The sequence below is a fragment of the Leopardus geoffroyi genome, chromosome B2 (genome assembly GCF_018350155.1).
Source record: "Leopardus geoffroyi isolate Oge1 chromosome B2, O.geoffroyi_Oge1_pat1.0, whole genome shotgun sequence".
Classification (NCBI taxonomy): Eukaryota; Metazoa; Chordata; class Mammalia; order Carnivora; family Felidae; genus Leopardus; species Leopardus geoffroyi.
In genome coordinates, this window is record NC_059332.1 from 74,039,055 (window position 1) to 74,060,661 (window position 21,607).

A 21,607-nucleotide genomic window follows, 5' to 3' on the forward strand; every position below is an offset into this window, starting at 1 on the left:
ATCTAGTCTACTGTTGCCTTCTGTAAGAAATCAAGACAATACTTCCTATAAAGTGCCAAAGATAACACAGATACTGATGATCCACACTTTGTTTTGCTATCGTATGAGATAAGCATCAATTCATAACAAAACTAAAAATTTTCACCAAATTTCTATTTGCCCAATAAAGATTGGATCAATACAAAATGTCTCACATAAGATTTTTCTAAGAAAAAAGTTCACCAAAATTTAATACATATTATAACCATATTACAAATTAAGTTATAACTTATTAAAATATTAATGGCTAAAATTTACATATTTGATTAGACATTGTTGAATATACTAAATGTTTCATGCTTTGACTCAGTTTCAGCTTCATAATACTCCTGTGAAATAGGTACTATTTTTAACTCTATTTATAGACAAGGAAAGTAAGACCAAGAAAGAGTAAAAAACTGATCTAAGTTTACATTATTCCCAAGTAACAGATACATGATTTAAACTCAAGCAAGACTCACTCCAGAACCTAAGCTTAATCACTATACTGCTGTGCCCATATTTAAAAGTTCTTTAAGTAAAACCTTAAATCACATCAGAGAAATTTTCCTTAGAGATTTGTACTAGAAACATGATCTACTAAGGTATTCATGCTAAAAATATTTCTTCAAAAGGAACTTACCTATAACTTGATGAAAAATTTTCCCAAAACACGTACATACACAAACATAATAAAAAGTTAAACATATATACAAAAGAAATCACTCCCCATTTCTTTAACAACTTTTTCCTCCTCCCCAAAGCACACATACCTAACAGTTTCCATCGACAAGGTAACTATGGTGTAAAGTACAGTGTAACATTAGCAATTTGCAAACACTGCTGGCAAAAGTTCTTGCTGGAGAATCTATTGAATGTCCCCTGTAAGTAATTCATGTTTCTAAATACAGAAATTTCATAATGATCTGAAAAGCACAAGTTGTCAGATTTATCCTAGCAGTAATTTAGGGACTCCTAGATATAAATGATATATATACTTCTTAAAAACTCTGAATTTTTTTTTTTTTAAAGCTACTGATAATATCTCCTTTGGAACAAATGTAAGTAACAGCGCTTACAAAATATCTTAAACTCACATGTTCATTAATCATGCTTACTGGTTACCTATAAAAATGACTTACCCAGATTTCTTTAAATGAGTTCTACTATTCTTTCCACTGATGATGCCATAATTTGGAACAGTGTCTGATTTCCCATGATTTTGCTTTCCTAACCCAGGCTCTGGCTACTTGCCATCTTAGCAGCCACAGTAACTTTATGAAGAAGCATTTGTAGACACTTACAGCCACACTAAAACTTAATCAAGATTTTGTTTCTCAGCTACAGCAGCCCTGAAATTTTTGCCTTAATAAATAAAATTTTCAGCTCTAAAGAGTTAAACATTGAAATTAGTTTATAATTTATGGGTTACCTGTATATGGAATTTGGAAGAATTTATATTTATACATCAAGCCAGGCCACAAAGCTTGCACATTCTTCCACTCAAGATGGTGAGAAATGTATTATTTCTCCAAGTAAAACAGTTGATAATGAAAACTGGCCAACTCTCATATACACTTGGTGTTTGCACACTAGATTTAAATTCAGCCAATCAGAACTTCTTCTAATGCAAGAAAACAGTTGTCTTTAATACATATTGCCACACCTAACTGTAGACAGCAGGAGCACAACTATGTACTATGAGTTATATAAACTAGGTGAACGAATCAGCCAACAAACTAGTGAAAATCCTTCCCATAATCAGAAGCAGACTCACAGGGCTAATTTGTGATGTGCTAAGAAGTTGCACCTTAACCTCAAGATAAAAACATAACACAAAAAATCTTGTAAGGAAAAAAAATCTTGTTAGAGGATTCTTCAGGATGAGGAAGATACACTTTTAAGAAATATCTTTAAAAACTTAAATCACTACAATACTGAATATACTTTATAAATACAATCTGTAAATCAGATTAAAATGCTAATTTAAGCTTTTCTAATTTATTCATAGCACAGTAAAATTTAAATCTGGCCAAGTTTCATTAGATGAACACTTACATGGGATACTCTCAGGAAAACAAATCTATTTCATTTTTAGTTTCTTCAAACATATACTACATATATTTGCACCCTATGTGTAAAAAGTATTCAACAATCAAATAATGATTATTTCCATTTATACTAAATATGGATCAAAATTCATGAATACCAAACAACCATTTTATAAATAGGTTCTTAAAATCTCTCACAAATATTTTATTAGTTCCATTAACTTATAAAATTTCCATAACAAAACAAAGCATATGTATATATTTTATATGCTTATTTGATTTTGATACATATTGACAAATTAATACCTATATTTTGCTAAGTTCCATCAGCCCACTGTACAATGAGTACAAATAAAAGTACATATATTCAGAAGAATTTAGCAGAAAGAAACTTTAAAAGATCCTTCAGATACCAAAAATATAGTCTCAAGAAGCCAAAAATGCACAAAAAGTACATAAATAATTTTATAATTCACTTTGATAATAATTCAGAATAAAATTATAATTAAACTTACTTGGTATCCTAAGATACATAAAACTATTGATTAGTTTGTACTTTTTAATTTTATTAAAGTATGGTTGACATACATTATATTAGTTTCAGGTGATTCAACATTTATATACACTGAAATGATCACCCACCATAATCTAGCTACCATCTGGCAGGAACATTGTTACACATTATTAACTATATTTCCTACTCTGCATTGTATCTATGTGTCTTATTTATTTTATGACTGGAAGTGTGTTACTTTGACTTTTTAATCCCCTTCCCCTTCTCCCATCTAGCAACCACCAGACTGTTCTTTGTATGAATGAGTCTGTTTCTGTTTTGTTCATTTGTTTTTTAGATTTTATATATAAGGAAAATCGTAGAGTATTTGTCTTTCTCCTCCTTATCTCACCTAGCATAATATCTTCTAGGTCCATCCATTTTGTTGCAAATGCCAAGATTTCACTGTTTTTTATGGCTCATATACCACTGTGTGTATATATATACACACACATACATAACACATCTTTATCCATTTATCCATCAATGGTACTTACTTGTATCATATCATGGCTATTATATATATTGCTGCAAAGAACACAGGATTCTATATTTATCTTTTCCAATGAGTGTTTTCATCTTCTTCAGATAAGTACCCAGAAGGAGAACTGCAGGATCATACGGAAGCTCTATTTTTAATTTTGTGGGAAACCTTTATACGGTTTTTGATAGTTGCTGTACCATTTTGCATTCCACCAATAGTGCATGAGAGTTCCATTTTCAACACATCCTCATTAACACTTATTACTGTCTTTTTGACAATCATCATTCTGACAGAAGTGTGGTATCTCATTGTGGTTTTGATTTGCATTTTTCAGATGATTAGGGATGTTGAACATCTTTTCACGTGTCTATTAGTTACCTCTTTGTATGTCTTCTTTGGAAAAATGCCTATTCAGGAATTCTTTATGTATTTTTGATATTAATCCCTGATCAGTCATATCATTTGCAATTATCTTCTCCAAATTAGTAGGCTGCCTTTTCATTTTGTTGTTCACACTGATGTCTAAGAGCTTACCACCTCCATTTCCTTCTAGTAGTTTTATGGTTTCTGTCCTTAAGTCTTTAATGCATTCTGAGTTTATTTTTGGATATGGTATAAGGAAATGGCCCAGTTTTCCCAACACCATTTGTTGAAGAGATGTGTTCTTTTCCCATTATATGTTCTTGCTTCCTTTGTCAAAGATTAATTGACCATATAAGCATGAGTTTATTTATAGACTCTGTATTCCACACCATTGATCTATGTGTCTGTTTTTGTGCCAGTACCATACCTGTTTTGATTATTACAGCTTTGTTCTTTCTCAAGATTACTTGGGCTGTTCAGGTTATTTTGTGATTTCATACAAATTTTAGGATTATTTCTTCTAGTCCTATGAAAAATGCCCTTGTTATTTTGATAGGGACAGCACTGAATCTATAGATTGCTCTTGGTAGTATGGATCATTTTCTGGGTTATTTAAAATGATGTGTGTGTTATCTGTTGTATTATGGGACAAAGTGAGCTTACGGTCCTCCTAATCTGCCATCTTCCCTGGGATCCTCCCCTACTTTTTGTTTTTAAATAATAAAAGTGAATAATGGCATAGCTAAAACTATATTACTAAGCCCAAAGCTTCCTCATGTGCTTAGTTAATTCTCTCAAGTTACAGTATATTTAGTATCTTGAGAGCTGATCCAAGAACTTTCTTTTTATCTTTTCTATACTTTTCTTAATACTTATTTTTTGAGAGAGAAAGAGAGAGAACAAGTTGGGTAGGGACAGAGAGAGGGAGACACAGAATCCAAAGCAGGCTCCAGGATCTGAGCTGTCAGCACAGGCCTGACATGGGGCTCCAACTGACAAGCCATGAGATCATGACCTGAGCTAAGTTGGACGCTTAAGTGAATGAGCCACCCAGCTGCCCCTCCATACTTTTCTTTAGGGAAAACGCAACTCAATGTTCTAACAGCTATCCCACAAACCCTACAGAGGGTGACCAAATCAGTCTACCATAGTCTCATATATAGAAGGTGTGCACAAATACTGATTTAAACATTCTACTAAATTTAACTATTCTACTATTTAACTATTTAACTATTCTACTAATTTAAACATTCTACTAAACCCATTCTCTCAAGTTTTACTCTCTTTTATTCTTTACCTGGGTTTTCCCACATCTTCCTTTACTTTCTTTTCTGTGATCACGCTTTAGATCTGTAGTAAGTGGTTCTGACAGGCTACAAAGAAAAGGGAGGATGGAAGGGGGGCAGGAAGTACAACCTATTTTATACACCTCAAAACTGCTATCTGACCTCTTTGGAGATTACTCCTATTATTCTCCAAATTACAGGTAAACTGTAATGGAGAAAATCTCTATAATAGCAAGTAAATACTCCTGCATACAGAAGTGACAATGAGGGGTGCCTGGGTGGCTCAGTGGGTTAAGCGTCTCTCTTTTTTTTTTTTTTAATTTTTTTTTTTTAACGTTTATTTATTTTTGAGACAGAGAGAGACAGAGCATGAACGGGGGAGGGTCAGAGAGAGAGAGGGAGACACAGAATCTGAAACAGGCTCCAGGCTGAGCTGTCAGCACAGAGCCTGACGCAGGGCTTGAACTCACGAACCGCGAGATCATGACCTGAGCTGAAGTCGGATGCTTAACCGACTGAGCCACCCAGGCGCCCCAAGAGTCTGACTCTTGATTTCGGCTCAGGTCGCAATCTCAGTTTGTGAGATCGAGCCCCACATCAGGCTTTGCGCTGACAGCGTGGAGCCTCCTCAGGATTCTTTCTCTCTTCTCTCTCAAAATAAATAAACACTTAAAAAATAAACAAGTGATAACGAAAACCAAGATTATTAACACCGCAAAGATATTCATGATGTATACAGAAGGACAAAGAAATTAAGGTGGTAAAAAATTGTTTATCCAATTTTTCTATGCTATGTATTGTTTCTTACAACAAATGAAAAAAATGTAAGGCTCCTTCCTTAAATTACTTTAGTAATACATGCTAATTAGAATACCAAGAAGAAACTGTATCTATACAAAACATTTTGAAATCTATAATAGAAAGAATGACGAACAAATGAACAAACCATGGTGCATATGTCAAAACAAAAAAATTATTTCCCAAGGTCTAATTTTTAACTTAAAGAGAGGAGTGAAATACTTGAAAAGTTAGGAGGGAAACCCAGAAGCCAAGAACTACCTTAAAAGGTAACACACAGATCTCTGCCTATTTTAATAAAACTTAAAGCATACCATGCATTCACTGGTTTCGGAGTTTTTGAAGGAGCAGTTAAAGCTGTTTCCATGCTACTTGTTCCTGAATTATTATCTTTGGTAGTCATTGCAATCATTTTTCGTTGCTTCTGAGAAAGTTTAACTCCATGAGAAATCATTTTGCTAGAAATTAAATGAATTAGCATTAATTTCTGCTTAATGGAGGTTACAGGTAATTATACTGCTTTCTGTTTATTTGATGTGATTTTACTATTACTGGATCAAAATGGCCATAAGATTCAAGAGTGACAATATCAGTTTATACTATCGACGATCAAATAACAGTTACTAAATGAGCCTTCCTACTAATACATTTACATCATACTTGCACCAGAAATAGTCCACAATGATACTTTAGAGGCAAATTTCTGACAACACCATATTCTACATGAGTTGGACTACCAACCAACTCAATCTTTGGCATGTATTTAAGAAATGTTACGAAGGCTATATGCCTAAATAAAAAAGAGTTTATAACTTAGTTTGACATCAAAAGCAGAAAAACAAAACAAAAAAAGTCCAGTAGGTCTTTCTAATTGAGTTTAACATCAAATGCAGAAAAAGAGTATAGTAGGTCTTTCTAATTCTTTAGGACAGAACTATGAAACAACATGGTCTTTCCTTTTTTATGAGTTTTTAACCAACCCCAAATTTGTCTTTGGTGTAGCTCCACATTTTTGTCTATTTTCTTCAATTTGCATGATGGTTCGGAGATCCATGACAGGAGGGCTGACAGGACTAAAATACATATAAAATTTACTTTACAATACAGTTATTTATCCATAAAGTCCAATACCCAAACTTCACTGAAACTATAAATTATATGTAAGATTGATAATGAAAGGATAATTCAGGTTTATTTTGTCAGCTGTGGCCAACTTCAAAAAGGATACTTTGAATGAAAGCTACTTTTATATATATATAAATAACTAAAATGCATCCAAAGTCATAACATAAAACTGAAACTCTTAAAGAAAAAAACAAAACCAAAAAAAAAAAAAAAAAAAAAAAGCCAAGCAATAGAATAATTCTTATCTAACTTAGGCATAAGAAACTGAAGTTCTGTTTAAATTCTTAACCTTTAAGATGAACAGAACTTGAAAATTATATTCTGTTTTTAACAAAATTCTTACTACTGTCTAATGATACCAACCACAAAAATTTTAAAGTAAAATTTGGGGATGCTCAATAATATTAGAAACCCACCATAGGAAGTTGTACTATAATGAGAAAAAACAAATTCTACCATCCTTAGAAACAGCCGATCTATATTGCTGACTTTACATCAAGCCAATTATCTTAAAACACATTCAATAAAATAGTCTAGTGATTAGAAGATGCTTCTTGGGGTTCCCACAAATATGTTTAATTAAAAGGCAAAAAAATTGAGACTGATTTCTAAACCACTTTTAGACTATGAAACAACATAAACTGGCACATCATAATCTGGTCTTCCAACTTGCAAAATACAGCATATTTCGAAATAATTATGTAAATATAATTGGTAAGTCAATTAACAGTTTTAGCCGATTATAAACCATAGTAGGTGTATAAATATGAAGCACAAGCTCAATAATTACTCTGAAAGAGTGCATTCTAATTATATCGACTCCTTCAATTAAAAAAATTGACTTTTCTAAATAAAACTATGGATGCAATATAGGCAAGTTAAAAGCAGTGTAACATTGTTCTGAAAATTAACTGTGAATAACAATGTATTTTGTGAGATCTTAAATACCCCTTAATGTGCTAAAAAGAAAAAAGAAAAAAAAAAAGATACAATAAACCTACAAATGACAAAATGGTCTTCCTGAATGGGAGTTTTAATATATACTATCAAAAAAATAGCTTACTATTAAGTCACTATATATCGAGATATAGATATCTGTGGGTTATATAGTATTTACTGACATTCACAAATGACAGTACAAAGGGAACTAAATTCTGTCTGGGGAAAAAAAGTGCCTATTTTAGCTAGCTAATAATCTGTATGCATCTAGCTAATTTTCTGTGTATTAGAAATTTACATTAATACTTTTTAAATGTGCTTCATTAAAAATTTCCATTTGACTAAAAATAAATAGTATTTCTCCAACTAACAGGTATAGAACAAGATGAAAATCCTACCTGAAAGAGCCAGCAACCCAACTGGAAGAGCTTGTAGTATCAATTTTGTTACTGGGAATGGTCTGGGGAGCAGATATGTTAAGTATTGGTGATTTTTCCCATGGTTTTAAATCTTCCCTAGAATATGCAGGAGGTGTACCATTAAGATATGGTTTAATTTTCCCCTGGAGGTTAAAAAAAAAAAAAAAACATTAAAAAATAAATAATAGTAGACACCTATTGGTACTTAATAAATATTGGTTAAATTATATTAAAGCATAAAATCTTATAACAATAATCATCTAGCATTCTTCTACTTTAGCATCTTAACCAATTCTCAAAACTTCTAAGTCACTATAACCCAGTTACCATGAGCTTTGAGAATAATTTTTAGGAAAGTAAGTTTGCACATTAAATTCCCATTAATATGAGCATTAAGTAAAAATGTTAATAAAAGTTGCTGAAATAAGATATGAAGCAGTAACTTTAAAATTAATGTCCATGACTTTATACCAAACTTTCATTTTGTTTCATATTAATGTCATATAATTCATTCTGAATAAAATTAAAGGTAAATAATACCGACAGCTGAAAAGGAACCTTAAAACAATTGCCATTATAATAGATCAAGGAAGTTATAAAAATGGTTATTTCCATTGCTAGGACAGATTCTTATTGCCAAACATTCACAGCATGCCTTTAATTTTCCTTTTAAACCTCAACTGTCCTCTACACCAACCTTGATGTTAATATGAATTGCCCCGAAACCTCTATCTAGCTACATTAAAAAAAAAAAAAAAAATCAATTCTTGAGGCCTAGAAGACTAAGAAGAACAGATAAATTTTCCACTGTCTCATGAATTTCTCGAAGTTCTAATAGTTTTGTGGAGGACTAGGGATTAGAGAAAAATGACCTATATCTAATAAGTTAGACATTTTCCTTTCCTGTACATTAACAATTATGCAATAAAATGTTAAGAGATGTCTAAAAAACGGACTCTCCGGCGTTCAACTGGACTAGAAATTCTGCATTTTATGTCAATTGTGCTGGACCAGGAGAACTCCATTCCAGCCTGTATTGCTCCCATTAACATGATAGAGGGAAGAGACTATGCAGAATTTGAAGTTAGGCTTCCTTTCAAAATCATTTTCCTTTGACAGTTCTTTGGTGTTAACTGACATTTCACAAAGTAAATTTCAAGTAATTTAGCTATAAATATATTTTTCCAGATGTCTATACAGTGTTGCTATCTTTTGCATCAACATTATATTTTAATTTACAGAAAGAGGATTAGAAATGTAATGTCATAGAGGGCTGAAACTGCCATTAAAATCTTTAAAACTAGAAACATAATGCAAATTTGAGAAAACTAATACTACATATATTACTAATCATATGTATTTTTTTATAAACCAGCCAGGAGAGTATTTTAAAGTTAGAGCAAAAAATAATAAAAACTAAAAATAAAGTATATGAAGATCTAAAATCTGAAGTTAAGAAAACAGTGCATTAATAAATAAAAACAAACCTCAATTTTATCTGACTGAAATCCTGCTGTGAAATCTGGGGAATGTAAATCTCTAGGACTACCCACTCCTGCATAGCTTCCTTCAGAATCTGATGTCAGCAGTTCTGGAAGAGATTCCACAGAATTGGTCTTACCAGATTTTAACAATCCTAAAAGGTAAAAATTTTAAAACATTTAAAATACAGTAAACATGTGTATATTACATTCAGTGAATTAAATAGAGCTAAAAGCTTCCATTTATCCAGATTTAATAACATTTAAATTATATTCACTGTATCAAATCTTGACAATTCAAGCTAACTGAAGAAAAAAGTTAAAGTAAAAAACTAAAACAGGGGACTTTAATAAAACAGCAGTTTTATCCATTTCAATTATATAGCAATTATGCAATAAACATTAAGGAAGACACTTCTTTGGGATCTGCTTTGAGAAGTGATTCAGAACTTCTTTCTCCCCATTAAAAAAAAAAAAAAAAGACAAAATTAATAAACTTCAGACCGTCCCCTTTCTCATCTGTCTCTCTGTACCAAGTTCTCTGCACGCATGCAGACGGGGATTGGCCTCATTCTGTGTGGGAGGAACACTGTAGCCTTTCTACCTCTCATCTAGTCAAAGACTGGATGACTTTGGCCCCGTAGCAGAGGTTATGCTGAAGCCAACCGTGGCCTGATTGACAGTTTTTTACTTCTGGAGAGGGGGGTGGATGGAATCTGTGGATTGACAGCTACTTTAATTAGCCTATTGCCTAAAGCAGAGGGCTGTTATGAAATGTACATACCATTTCTTCTCCCAGCCAAGCTAAATACCTGTTTCCCTGCCATATTTGGTATCCAGATTCATTAGTAGATCAAAGTCATTTCAAATATAAACAGAGAAAACAAACTTTTGCTTAAGTTCATGTATTTACTTTCACATTTTAAATTTAGTAGAATCTAAATGAGGTAGCAAAAAAACACATGACATGAGCTATAACTAAAAATTTGACTTAAAAATAAATAAAACACATTTTGCAACAATGTGGATGACCCAGAGTGTATTATGCTAAGTGAAATAAGTCAGAGAAAGACAAATATATGACTGCACTCATTTGTGGAATTTAAGAAATAAAACAGATGAATACAGGGGAAGGAAAGCAAAAAAGATAAAAAACAGAGAGGTAGACAAACCATAAGAGTCTCTTAAATACAGAGTACAAATGGAGGGTTGCTGGTGGGGTGCTGGGTGGGGGGATGGGCTAAATGGTAGTAGGCATTAAGGAGAACACTTGTTGGGATGAGCATTGGGTGTTACATGTAAGTGATGAATCACTAAATTCTATTCCTGAAATCATTATTACACTGTATGTTAACTTGGACTTAAATTTTTAAAAAGGAAAATAAATAAAACATACTATCTCTTATATATTTAAATAAGTGGGTTTTCCTTAAAGTAAATCACTCTGACAAGATATATGCCTCTTTTATTGCTGTCACTGCTCAAATAGTTTGGAAATAACATTCAGCACTCCCCCCATCTTTTAAATATTTTTAAGAGCAGCAAATTTTTAAGAGAGTATATTTAATGCCAGAATGCTACCAAAAGTCAATTAGAAATAAATCTAATGAATAAAGAGGATGTTTAAACTGGCCAACAATTATTTTTAGTATAAACATTTTCACAGATGGTCTTCTAACATAAAGGATCACACAATGAAGTTTACTTCCAGAACAGGCTTTTTGGCCCCAATTAAATCTGACCTTTCAATCATTATCTGCTTTGGCCACAGAAAGAGTAGTAAAGCAGGAAGAATAAGAACTGGAATCAAAAAAAATAAATTCTATTTCTGTCACTACCTCAAATCACTGAAGTTTTCTGCACTTTTGTTTCCTCAGGTTTAAAGGAAGGGACAAAAATTTAGTTCATTACTAATGTCTCTTCCATCTCTGAAATATAAAGATTCTAACACGTGTGCTAATAATACCATTATTTAAAAGAAACTAAATATCTGCTTTTTCCCTAAGTCTTTTAGGCAACTGAAAAACAACTAGTTTCATAACTTCCTGTCTGTCCATTTATTCATCTTTCCATCAATCCACCTACACGTCCTTCTATGGACTAGAGGTAATTCGTGTAACAGAGAGAACACAAAATCACAGAATTTTACATATTAAAAGATCCTAAGTAGGAATCAGGAGATGTAGTAAACGTGAAAGACCTAGCTTCAGTGCTTCATCAATCAATCCAGGTATATTGTCTTTTTTATATCTTTCTGTGTTATCTAAAACAACTATTCTTGACATTGTTTATTCCTTTGAACATTATCAAACACATCAAGTACCTCATTTATAGATCATGTTAAATATAAAGACATTCTTTCTTTGCCCTGAATGACAGCTTTTCTTTTTTTTTCACAGGGACAAAATTTTGTGTACTTGTATTTTTCAAAGTTACTTCATCAGGCTGACTAAGAAAATACTGCTGACAGAAGTTATACCTGTTTATGTCTTCCTACAGACACACATACTATTTCTTAGAGCCATACTGTAATCTCATTGTGGTCACACTTCCGTATTTTCATCTAAAGAAAGTATTACAATTTCGATAGTTTAGATCTAGATCTAATCAGAGGAATCGAGAATGTGAGATAGTCTATACCACTGGCCTGAACTTTTGAAATCAAAACAAAAAGGTGTGAGAGGTGCTGTTCTAGTTAAGAGACTAAAGAGACATTCACAAGCAAAGGCAGTATCTATCTTCACAGGATACCAGGTGTTTTTTAAGGTTAAAACACAAAAGACTATAAAAACATTCCTGGACAACTGGAGAAATCTGAATAGAGACTGTAATACTAGGTAATATTCATGAATTGATGTTAATGGTCTTCGATGTGCTAATGATATTATGGTTGTGTAGAAGAATATCCTTATTCTTAGGAAATTCGTATTAATTTATATTAAAATGCCATGCCTACAACTTCCAAGTGGATCTGTAAAAAATGATAGACTGTCTGGAGAATGAAGGAAATGAGCATGCAACAAAGTCTATAAAAAATAGCAAATGTGGTAACAGGTTAACAATAAATTTGGAGGAAGGGTATCCAGATTTTCATTCTTTCATCTCTTCAGTAAAAGATTTTCAAACTAAACTGCGAAAACCATTTTAGAAAAACTACACGACCTTTACTTTCAAACAGCTCACATAATACATAGATATAAAATATTTTGTATTCTATTACTGGATTATAACCTTCTAATGCACATGAATGACATCTAACTCAGAGTACTGATGTAAATGAAATGAATCCATGTGATAATAGTGTCTCTGTCCTGTTTTGCCCATCACTAACAGTCTATGCCACTGGACAGAGTGGTCTAAAAAAAAATTTTATCCACTCACATTAAATGCCTTAAAAATCCATCAATCGATTACTCATAGCCCTCAGAATCACATTTAAATTCCTTAGTTTAGTATAAAATCCCTCCAAAATCTGACCATTGCCAATTACCACTTATCTACACATGCCCTATATGGCTGAAGCATGCTGACCAAAGTACAAGAAATATGCAGTTCTTTCCAGTGCCTCTAGCCTTGGTAGTATATTGCCCCCTTGGCTTCATATGTCTATCAGTGTGCCTCCTTTTCTTGGCCAATTTCTCTTCATTCTTCAAGATCCAACTCATGTATCATTTTCCTCAAGAGGTCGTTCTTGATCTCCTCAGATTAATATGGGCTTTTTTTTTTTTTATACATTTATTTATTTTTGATAGAGAGACAGAGCACAAGTAGGGGAGGGGCAGAGAGAGAAGGAGACACAGAATCCGAAGCAGGCTCCAGGCTCCAAGCTGTCAGCACAGAGCCTGACGCAGGGCTCGAACTCACAAACAACAAGATCATGACCTGAGCTGAAGTCAGACGCTTAACCAACTGAGCCACCCAGGTGCCCTTAATATGGGCTTTTCTTTTGTGCTCTCAAAGCTAACTTCAATCAGAATATTTATTACAGTATACGATCATTTTCCGTAGCCTCCCTAAGACAAAGGCTATTTTCTTTCAGTAGGCCTGGCAAATGGCATACAATAGTATTTGATACATGTTAAATTAATTAGATAATAGAGACATGAAAGATTAGATCAGGAAATATATCCTAAGACACTTTCACTAACCTGTAGATGGTGGACTCTGAATAACGTCTGAAAGGTTATAACCTCCAGAACTATCCGAACGCTTACGTGTCTTCTTTTTTGCTCTTGTTTTTGCCTTCTTGAACATACTTTCCCTACGAAAAAAGCAAATACAAAATTCATTTTTTAGAAATAAGTTAGAGATTAACAGCAAAAGAACTGTGCATTTTGAGCAAGAGAATAAATATACATATATATGTGTGTGTGTGTGTGTGTGTACAGCATTTTAGTCAAACAGAGAACACAAAAAATAGGCATGCTCTACTTGCATTTATCTATGTTGCTCAGAGCAAATCACTCAGTTTTACTGAACCTCAGTGTGTACTCTTACTAGATGTAACTCTACTATTTCTGTGAAAGTTAGAAATAGGGAAATACTTTTAAAAGTAAATAATCAAATATCATAAACTTCAAGTAACCCAAATGCTAACAAACACTAGAAAAGGGGTTAGAAACAAATCTGGAACCTAACAGCAGTTTCTCAGTGGGCTACACAGTTAGTTACTATTATATATATAGTAAATGACTTGAATGCCCAAAGATTTTAACAAGTCATTTACCAAGTAGAAGGAAAGTAATTCTATAACCAGTTGATAACTGAGCCTAACACACAGTTTGGAAATACTAAACAGGGCTTGTCATATGTTTGGCCACACTACAGGGAGATTATGTAGAACCTGGGATATTTTGTTAGAGGATTCCCAAACGTCAGTCACTATAGGTCATATCTCTTGAACCAGTCAGGTTCTCTATAGAGAAAAATCCATAATGCCTGATGTAGTCTTGGTTCAATCTCTCCAGAGGGCAAATCTTTCAGCCAGGATGGAGGAGGAACAATCACTTGGTTGAACTGAGTCCAGAAAAAGGTCAATTTTCTTTGAAAGAAGCTAAAAAAATGATCTTTTTCAAATCTAACCACTCACCCTGGTCTTCATAAACCTGCTACCTCTAATTCTTAAGACTTTCTGGAATTCTGTTTTAGTTTTTTTTCCTAAGTCATTACTGCTCAGCAACCACTGTCCAACTTCCAAAACTATTAACACCTCCTAACTGCTGTTTCTCCTTTCCTGTTCTCTCTGCTCTAGTGCAATATGCCTGTTTTATTTATTGTAATTTTAGCAGGGTTTGGGAAGGTAGCTAAGATAAATGCATTTATTCAACCTAACATGTTAACTTAAAGGTTGTATTCCTTTTATATTTATAGTTAATTTTGTTACATCTGCAAATAATTATGCATTTACTTTCTTATAGCAAGACTAAGAATAAACATAAATACATACTTCCTATTTCAGGATTCTCCAATTTTCTCTTTCAGTATAAACGTGTTAATAGTGTCAAAGATCAGGGAGAGGAGTGGAAGAAGAGGAGGGAAGAAGAAAAGAAAGAGAAACAGAGCTTACGAATAATTCTGTTCCGTATTTATGTCTTCTTTCAAAAAGATATCTCCATCTTCTACTTCCAAATAGCTAATATCTGGTCCGTCCTGATATGGTGTAATGACTCTTCTATCCATTGCTGGAATCTATTTTTTTTTTTAAAAAGTCATTGTTTAAACATAAAATGTGTAAAGATTTTTTCAAAATAGGTATAATATCCCACTTGTTTTGATATGTGGGGACATTAACAAGGAAAAGTCTAGAATGCCTAATGACTTCCTATGTTTACAACAAAGGGAAAAATGATTAGACTCATTAAACAGATTATTCCAAAAAATATCAAAAAACACTTTCCATAAAAACTCATTATTAAATACAAATTAATCCAATTTTGGGGATAATATGAATCCATGTTTTTGTACTGTCCTGATGTTTAGTAAATTAACAAGTAATGAAAGACTTGAAAAGTCTTCAATAATTTTCATTTATAAAGGAATTAAAAGTTATTAGTTTTATCATTAAATACTTTCAATTATGATTATCATACTAACCTGTGGGATCTATAAAAAAAACAAAAACCCTATGTCTTCATTTTTAAAATATCCTAATGTATTACAATTTATTAGGAAATTATTTCAGTGAGAAGTCTGATCTAATATACTACTTTAATTTGATTATATTATTGAAAAAACATCAACCTTACCATTTTTCTATAAAACACAGAAAGATCCTTCAAAACACCATCACTTAAAACATCAAGAGACCTAAAAAATAAGATACAAAATTCTATTTTAAGACTTAAGTAACTTAATACCTACCAAGATTTTCAAATCTGTTGAGACACTTTACACTGCTGAATAAGTATGTTATTTTTAAAATCATCAATATGCCATCAATATGCTACAAATTCTTTTTGAAAGTATGTATAGTTATATATTTCAAATAAACAGGAAGATACATACACATCTTCAGTAAAATCAAACCCTTAGAAAAGATTTTTATATCACTTATATCATAGCAAAATTGTAAATATAGTTCTTCCTCAACATCCCAATAAATCTCTTAAGTTGAAAATCTCTTAAGTCAAAAATACATTTAATACACCTATTTACTGAACAGCTTAGCCTAAACTACCTTAAACGTGCTCAGAACACTTACATTAGCCTTGAGTGAGCAAAATCATCTAATACAAAGCCTATTTTAAAACAAAGTGTTAACTACCTCATGTAATTTATTACTGTATTGAAAGTAAAAAATAAGTGTGTCAGTTGTTTACACCCTTGAAAACCCTGTGTGTCACTGGGAGCTGCGGCTCACTACCACTGCCCAGGATCACCATAAGTGATCACCAGGATCACTTATACTTTTCACTAGTATGCGGAAAAGATCAAAGTTCAAAGTTCAAAGTACAGTTTCTACTGAATGTGTATCACTTTCACACTACTGTAAAGTCGGAAAATCCTAAGTCAAACCATGGTAAGTCAGGCACCACCTGTATTCATTTTCCACATCTGTAATCTTTAATTCCTAAAGTATTATAGTGATAGAACAATGGCCTGTCACGATACCTGAATTCTATCTACAGCTATCACTGCTAGCAATTACCTGCATGACTTTGAGCAACTAACTTTATCTCTCTGGACTTTAGTATGTTCATGATGTATAAAATGTTTGGACTACATCAGTTGTATTCAAAGTAGATTTCAGGGAACTCTCCAGTTCCAAAGAGATACTTTTAAGGCATCAGTAAAAAACTTCAAGTTTACATTCTAAAATATATGTTAAACTATTTTTCCGAGTGCAAAACAATTTGGATATTTAAATCTGTACCATACCAGTTTTTAACATTTTGAGGATAATTAACCTGTGATGTTATATCAATTTTGGTGCAGCTCTCCTTTTTTAATATCTTTATACATATTTATTTATACTCCCAGCAAACAGTTTTCTAGGAATGGTTAAATTTGTACAAATCTTTGTTTTAATTCAAGTTATGCATGTCTACTCATGTAAAATTATACAAGTAGAGACATCACCACAGCACATGTCCCATTCTTAATGGTTCATCTGACACCTGTCACAATGTAACTATTGAACAATGGTAGTGACACACATCATTTTCCAGTATCATATTTTTTTTATTTAAAAAAAAATTTTTTTTAATGTTTATTTATTTTTGAGACAGAGAGAGACAGAGCATGAACAGGGGAGGGGCAGAAAGAGAGGGAGACACAGAATCTGAAACAGGCTCCAGGCTCTGAGCTGTCAGCACAGAGCCCGAGCAGGGCTCGAACTCACGGACCGTAAGATCAAGCCCTGAGCCGAAGTCGGACGCTTAACCGACCAAGCCACCCAGGCGCCCGCCCCAGTATCATATTTTAAGTAGATTCAGTGCTTCTTTTGCATTTTGGTTGATTCTTATCTGACAAATGAATGAGCTTAGTTTGGCAAAGCAAAGTAAAAAAAAAATTGCTTTGATTAAAATCATTAATGTGATGTCAGCAAAGAAATTTATTCTGAAACCCTAGCGAGATTCTGATACCAAAATACCAGAGGCATTTTAAAATCATACTAATATCCCATAACATTAATATGTACTTGAAAAGCATTTTCACAAAATAACAAAGCATTATACTGCCAAAAGAATTTCCTGTGAATTGAATCCTACATGGCAATTATTAAGAATTAGTGATTCACCTCTAAAAAGTAGAGCACTTTTATTTCATATTTTAGAGTTAGTTTCATTAAAGACCATCTTGACTTTGGAAGCTGAGATGTGAAAAACCTATTACCATATATAATAAATTATGTAGATCAAAATTTTGATTCTTTGAAAAAAAAGTGTCCCTGGGTTTTCTCGTCTATGAGGATATAAACAGAATCTATGTCATCATAAGGTTTACATGAAAATCAACTGAGATCTATATAACACTTTGAGAATGCTGCCTGGCACATAGTATTAGTTATCATTATTATATCCAAAACAAAATACTGAAGCTTCAAAAGTGCAAACTGACGTGCGGAACTCTAATCTAAAACTTCTATGTTCACCAAAATACTCATTTTCTCACCACCAACTTTATAGTAATAAAAATTAGACCTTATATTAAAAAATAAATCTGCAAATTTATTTCACCAAATAATTCCACTACTAAAAACAGTGGAATGCATAGATATAAAGAACATACTTATAATTTTTTTCCCCACAAATTTCCAACAAAAATATATGCTTTCCATTGAGGGCAAGAATTTTACCTATTTTGTTCACTGTTGTAGCTTAGCTGTGGCTGGCATATATCAAGCAAGCACTCAAATATTGATGGAATGATTGAATCCCCTTACATTTTTTTCTACAAAGCTGTAATTTGTCACTATTCTTTTAAATTGCTAACATGTCTGCTATTATGTATAAGTAATTGCTTTTGCAACAGTCATACAATGTATGCACCCAACCTACCTTGCTTCAAGTAAAGCGGCCATATTCAGTCCTATAAACTGTAAACAAGATAGTTTCAATTGTTCAGCATTGTACATTGCTGCAAATTCCAGTAACATAGCAGCATTCTTAAGGGTAACTACAAAGAAAAGACAAAGTGAGACAAAAGCCATGTTACTACAGCAAATAATACATACTTATTTTTAAAGTTGTCAGGTTTGAACAAGGAAAACTGAAAGTACTTTCTTGCCAAAATAACTATAGTAGGGCAAATATAGAATGCACTTTTCATCCCAATGTGCCAAAGTATTTTAAATGATTGGTTATGAGGCAAAATAAACACACCAAAATAAAATAGAGATGGTATGTGTCACCTAAAAATTGACAATTTTCTATCTAAGGATTTTAGAATAGTTTAAACTTTCACAAATAATCCTTCCTTTTCATTTATATAGACAGAATAGTCTCTTTTCTATAAAACTAAGAAGATCTTAAGATTAAGAGAAACCAGGGGTGCCTGGGTAGCTCAGTTGGTGGAACCTGCAACTCTTGATCCTGGGGTGGTGAGTTCGAGCCCTATGTTGGGCACAGAGATTACTTAAAATTAAAAAATAAACTATTTTAAAAAATAAAAAATAAAAAAACGTCAAGAGTAACGTTAAGGGTAATTTAAAAAAAGACTAAGAGAAACTGACAAAATCATTCTATAAAATATATTTACATTGAGTAATCCATCAAAATTTATGTGGGTATATTTACATAAACACATATACGCACTATATATTTGGAAAATATTCACATTCAAATATTACTATATCATTATTCATGGCCAGTACAGAATCTGGTATAACTGTACAAAAGATTCTGGATTTTATTACAATCCTAGTAACTTTATGCATGAAGTGTCCTATTTTGCTAGAGACTATCTCAGAATATTCTACTCACTTAGTAAATGACTTTGGCTTTCCAAACCCCTTCATTCTTTATTTACTATGAGTCCAAACCAAGAGAGGAACATAACTATTTTCTACACCTGGCTTACCCTATGTTTTTTTTCTTTCTTCTAACTCTGTCAAAAGGTGTAATTGCAGTCAATAATGGTTTTTGCTTCGCTCCTAACCAAACCTAATATGAACCCAAACTCTCCCATTTCACACACAAAAAAATGGATCATATAAAAACTTTACAGTTGTTCAGTTGAGAACAAGGATTACCCAATAATAGAGATCAAACTTCTGTTGAACTCTTCTCTTGCTAAGTTCTAGGAAGATCAAGATATTCATTAATAAGGAAGCTGTGTAGCATGGACCGAAAAAGAATATCCAAGGAATGCCAGGAAAGTCAACTGAACAACTAAAAATATCTCCAATATGTATACTTTTTTTTTAATGTTTATTTTTGAGAGAGAGAGAGAGACAGAGACAGAGACAGAGAGCGTGAGCAGGGGAGACACGAATCTGAAGCAGGCTCCAGGCTCTCAGCTGCCAGCACAGCACAGAGCCTGATGCAGGGCTCAAATTCAAAAACCATGAGATCATGACCTGAGCCAAAGTCAGCCATTTAACCGACTAAGCCACCCAGGAGCCCTTCCAATACGTATACTTTATTCCTGTAGTATGTTGTATCCTTTATTTTAATATATTTCCATTTTGTAGCTTAAAAGATTAGAGATGTTGGGTTTTTTTGGTTTTTTTTTTTGATAACCAAGGAGAAGTCTCTCCACAAAGCTCAAGAAAAGTAACTATATAAGACACCAGAACTAAGACAAACTATCAGCAAGAAAAAATTAGAAAATTCTGACAGGAAATCCTTTCATACTTCCTAAAGTATGACAATGTGACAATGAAGATGAACAAAGATGAACAAAGATTAACAAAGATAAAATTAGAAACCCTATATCAGGCTAAGAAAATCTAACCTTTATCCTAGAGTAAGCAATTAAAAATACCTAAACAGGAAGACACGATTACTCCCAACAGAAAAATTAAAGAAAGTAGACAGAAAGAGGACTTAAAATATTACAGTAACACTACACAGAAGGGATGGATAACAGTTACCTGAACTAGCATAGACACAGAATAAAAAGGTAGGGGGAAATATGATTAATAAATATAGTTAAGATGCATCAGTTCTGACAACTGAAAAAATTTGGACGTAAAGAACAAAAACAATATAAAAAATAGCTTTGGGTTTCAAAATTTCAATGTTCAAAAAGACAGCCATGCAATGAACTGAAATAATGAACTATTTATTAAATGAAGTAACGAACAGAGACAGAAATAAGAGTTTAAGAGAAAAGATAAGTTTTGATCAAATATATAAATAAGATGATTATATAAAAATTCTAGCAAGGGGGCGCCTGGGTGGCTTGGTCAGTTGAGCGTCTGGCTTTGGCTCAGGTCACGATCTCATGGTTGGTGGGTTCAAGCCCCACATCGGGCTCTGTGCTGACAGCTCAGAGCCTGGAGCTTGCTTCGGATTCTGTGTCTCCCTCTCTCTCTGCCCCTAACCCACTTGCATTCTGTCTCTGTCTCTCTCAAAAATAAATAAACATTAAAAAAAAATTAAAACAAAAATTCTGGCAAATAGTAACAGATAGTTAAACACAGGCTTACAGCCAAGACCAGGACAAGAGTGAATCATTTCTTTGAGGGGCACCTGGGTGGCTCAGTCGGTTAAGTGTCTGACTTTGGCTCAGGTTATAATCTCCGTGAGTTTGAGCCCCATGTCAGGCTCTGTGCTGACAGCTCAGAGCCTGCTTCGTATTTTGTATCTCCCTCTCTCTGTGTCCTTCCCCCACTCCTGCTCTCTCTCTCTCTCAAAAATAAACATTAAAAAAAAATTTTTTTTTAATTCTTTCAAACTTTCATCTTTGTAATTTCAAAATAAATTTCATACCATCTTCATTATTCAAGGTTTCATGACATTTCAAAAAATTTACATATTTCAATTATCAGATGTACATATTTTCACATATTAACATGTCTGGAAGATGGATGTGCTTATTGTTGCACAAAATAGCTTAAATGTTTTGACATTCCTCATAATTCAAAAACATAATGGTGCACTTTACCATATATGGTAAAATGGTAAATTTATGGCATCAAAAGTC

General features: G+C 32.9%; 1 protein-coding gene across 4 annotated transcripts in view; it reads right to left on the reverse strand.

Annotated features, from left to right (window-relative positions):
- IBTK (inhibitor of Bruton tyrosine kinase) overlaps positions 1-21,607 on the reverse strand; it is a 90,748-nt gene that overhangs the window by 18,654 nt on the left and 50,487 nt on the right. For 2 of the 4 annotated variants that reach the window (XM_045498881.1, XM_045498880.1), the window contains exons 18-25: positions 18,517-18,634; positions 15,763-15,823; positions 15,084-15,205; positions 13,666-13,778; positions 9,524-9,672; positions 8,016-8,179; positions 6,534-6,626; positions 5,868-6,011 (exon numbers count right to left, since the gene is read on the reverse strand). In XM_045498881.1, the coding sequence (XP_045354837.1) occupies positions 5,868-6,011; positions 6,534-6,626; positions 8,016-8,179; positions 9,524-9,672; positions 13,666-13,778; positions 15,084-15,205; positions 15,763-15,823; positions 18,517-18,634 (964 nt within the window). The remainder of the gene's footprint in view (positions 1-5,867; positions 6,012-6,533; positions 6,627-8,015; positions 8,180-9,523; positions 9,673-13,665; positions 13,779-15,083; positions 15,206-15,762; positions 15,824-18,516; positions 18,635-21,607) is intronic. The other 2 variants (XM_045498883.1, XM_045498882.1) reach the window with 1 other exon arrangement.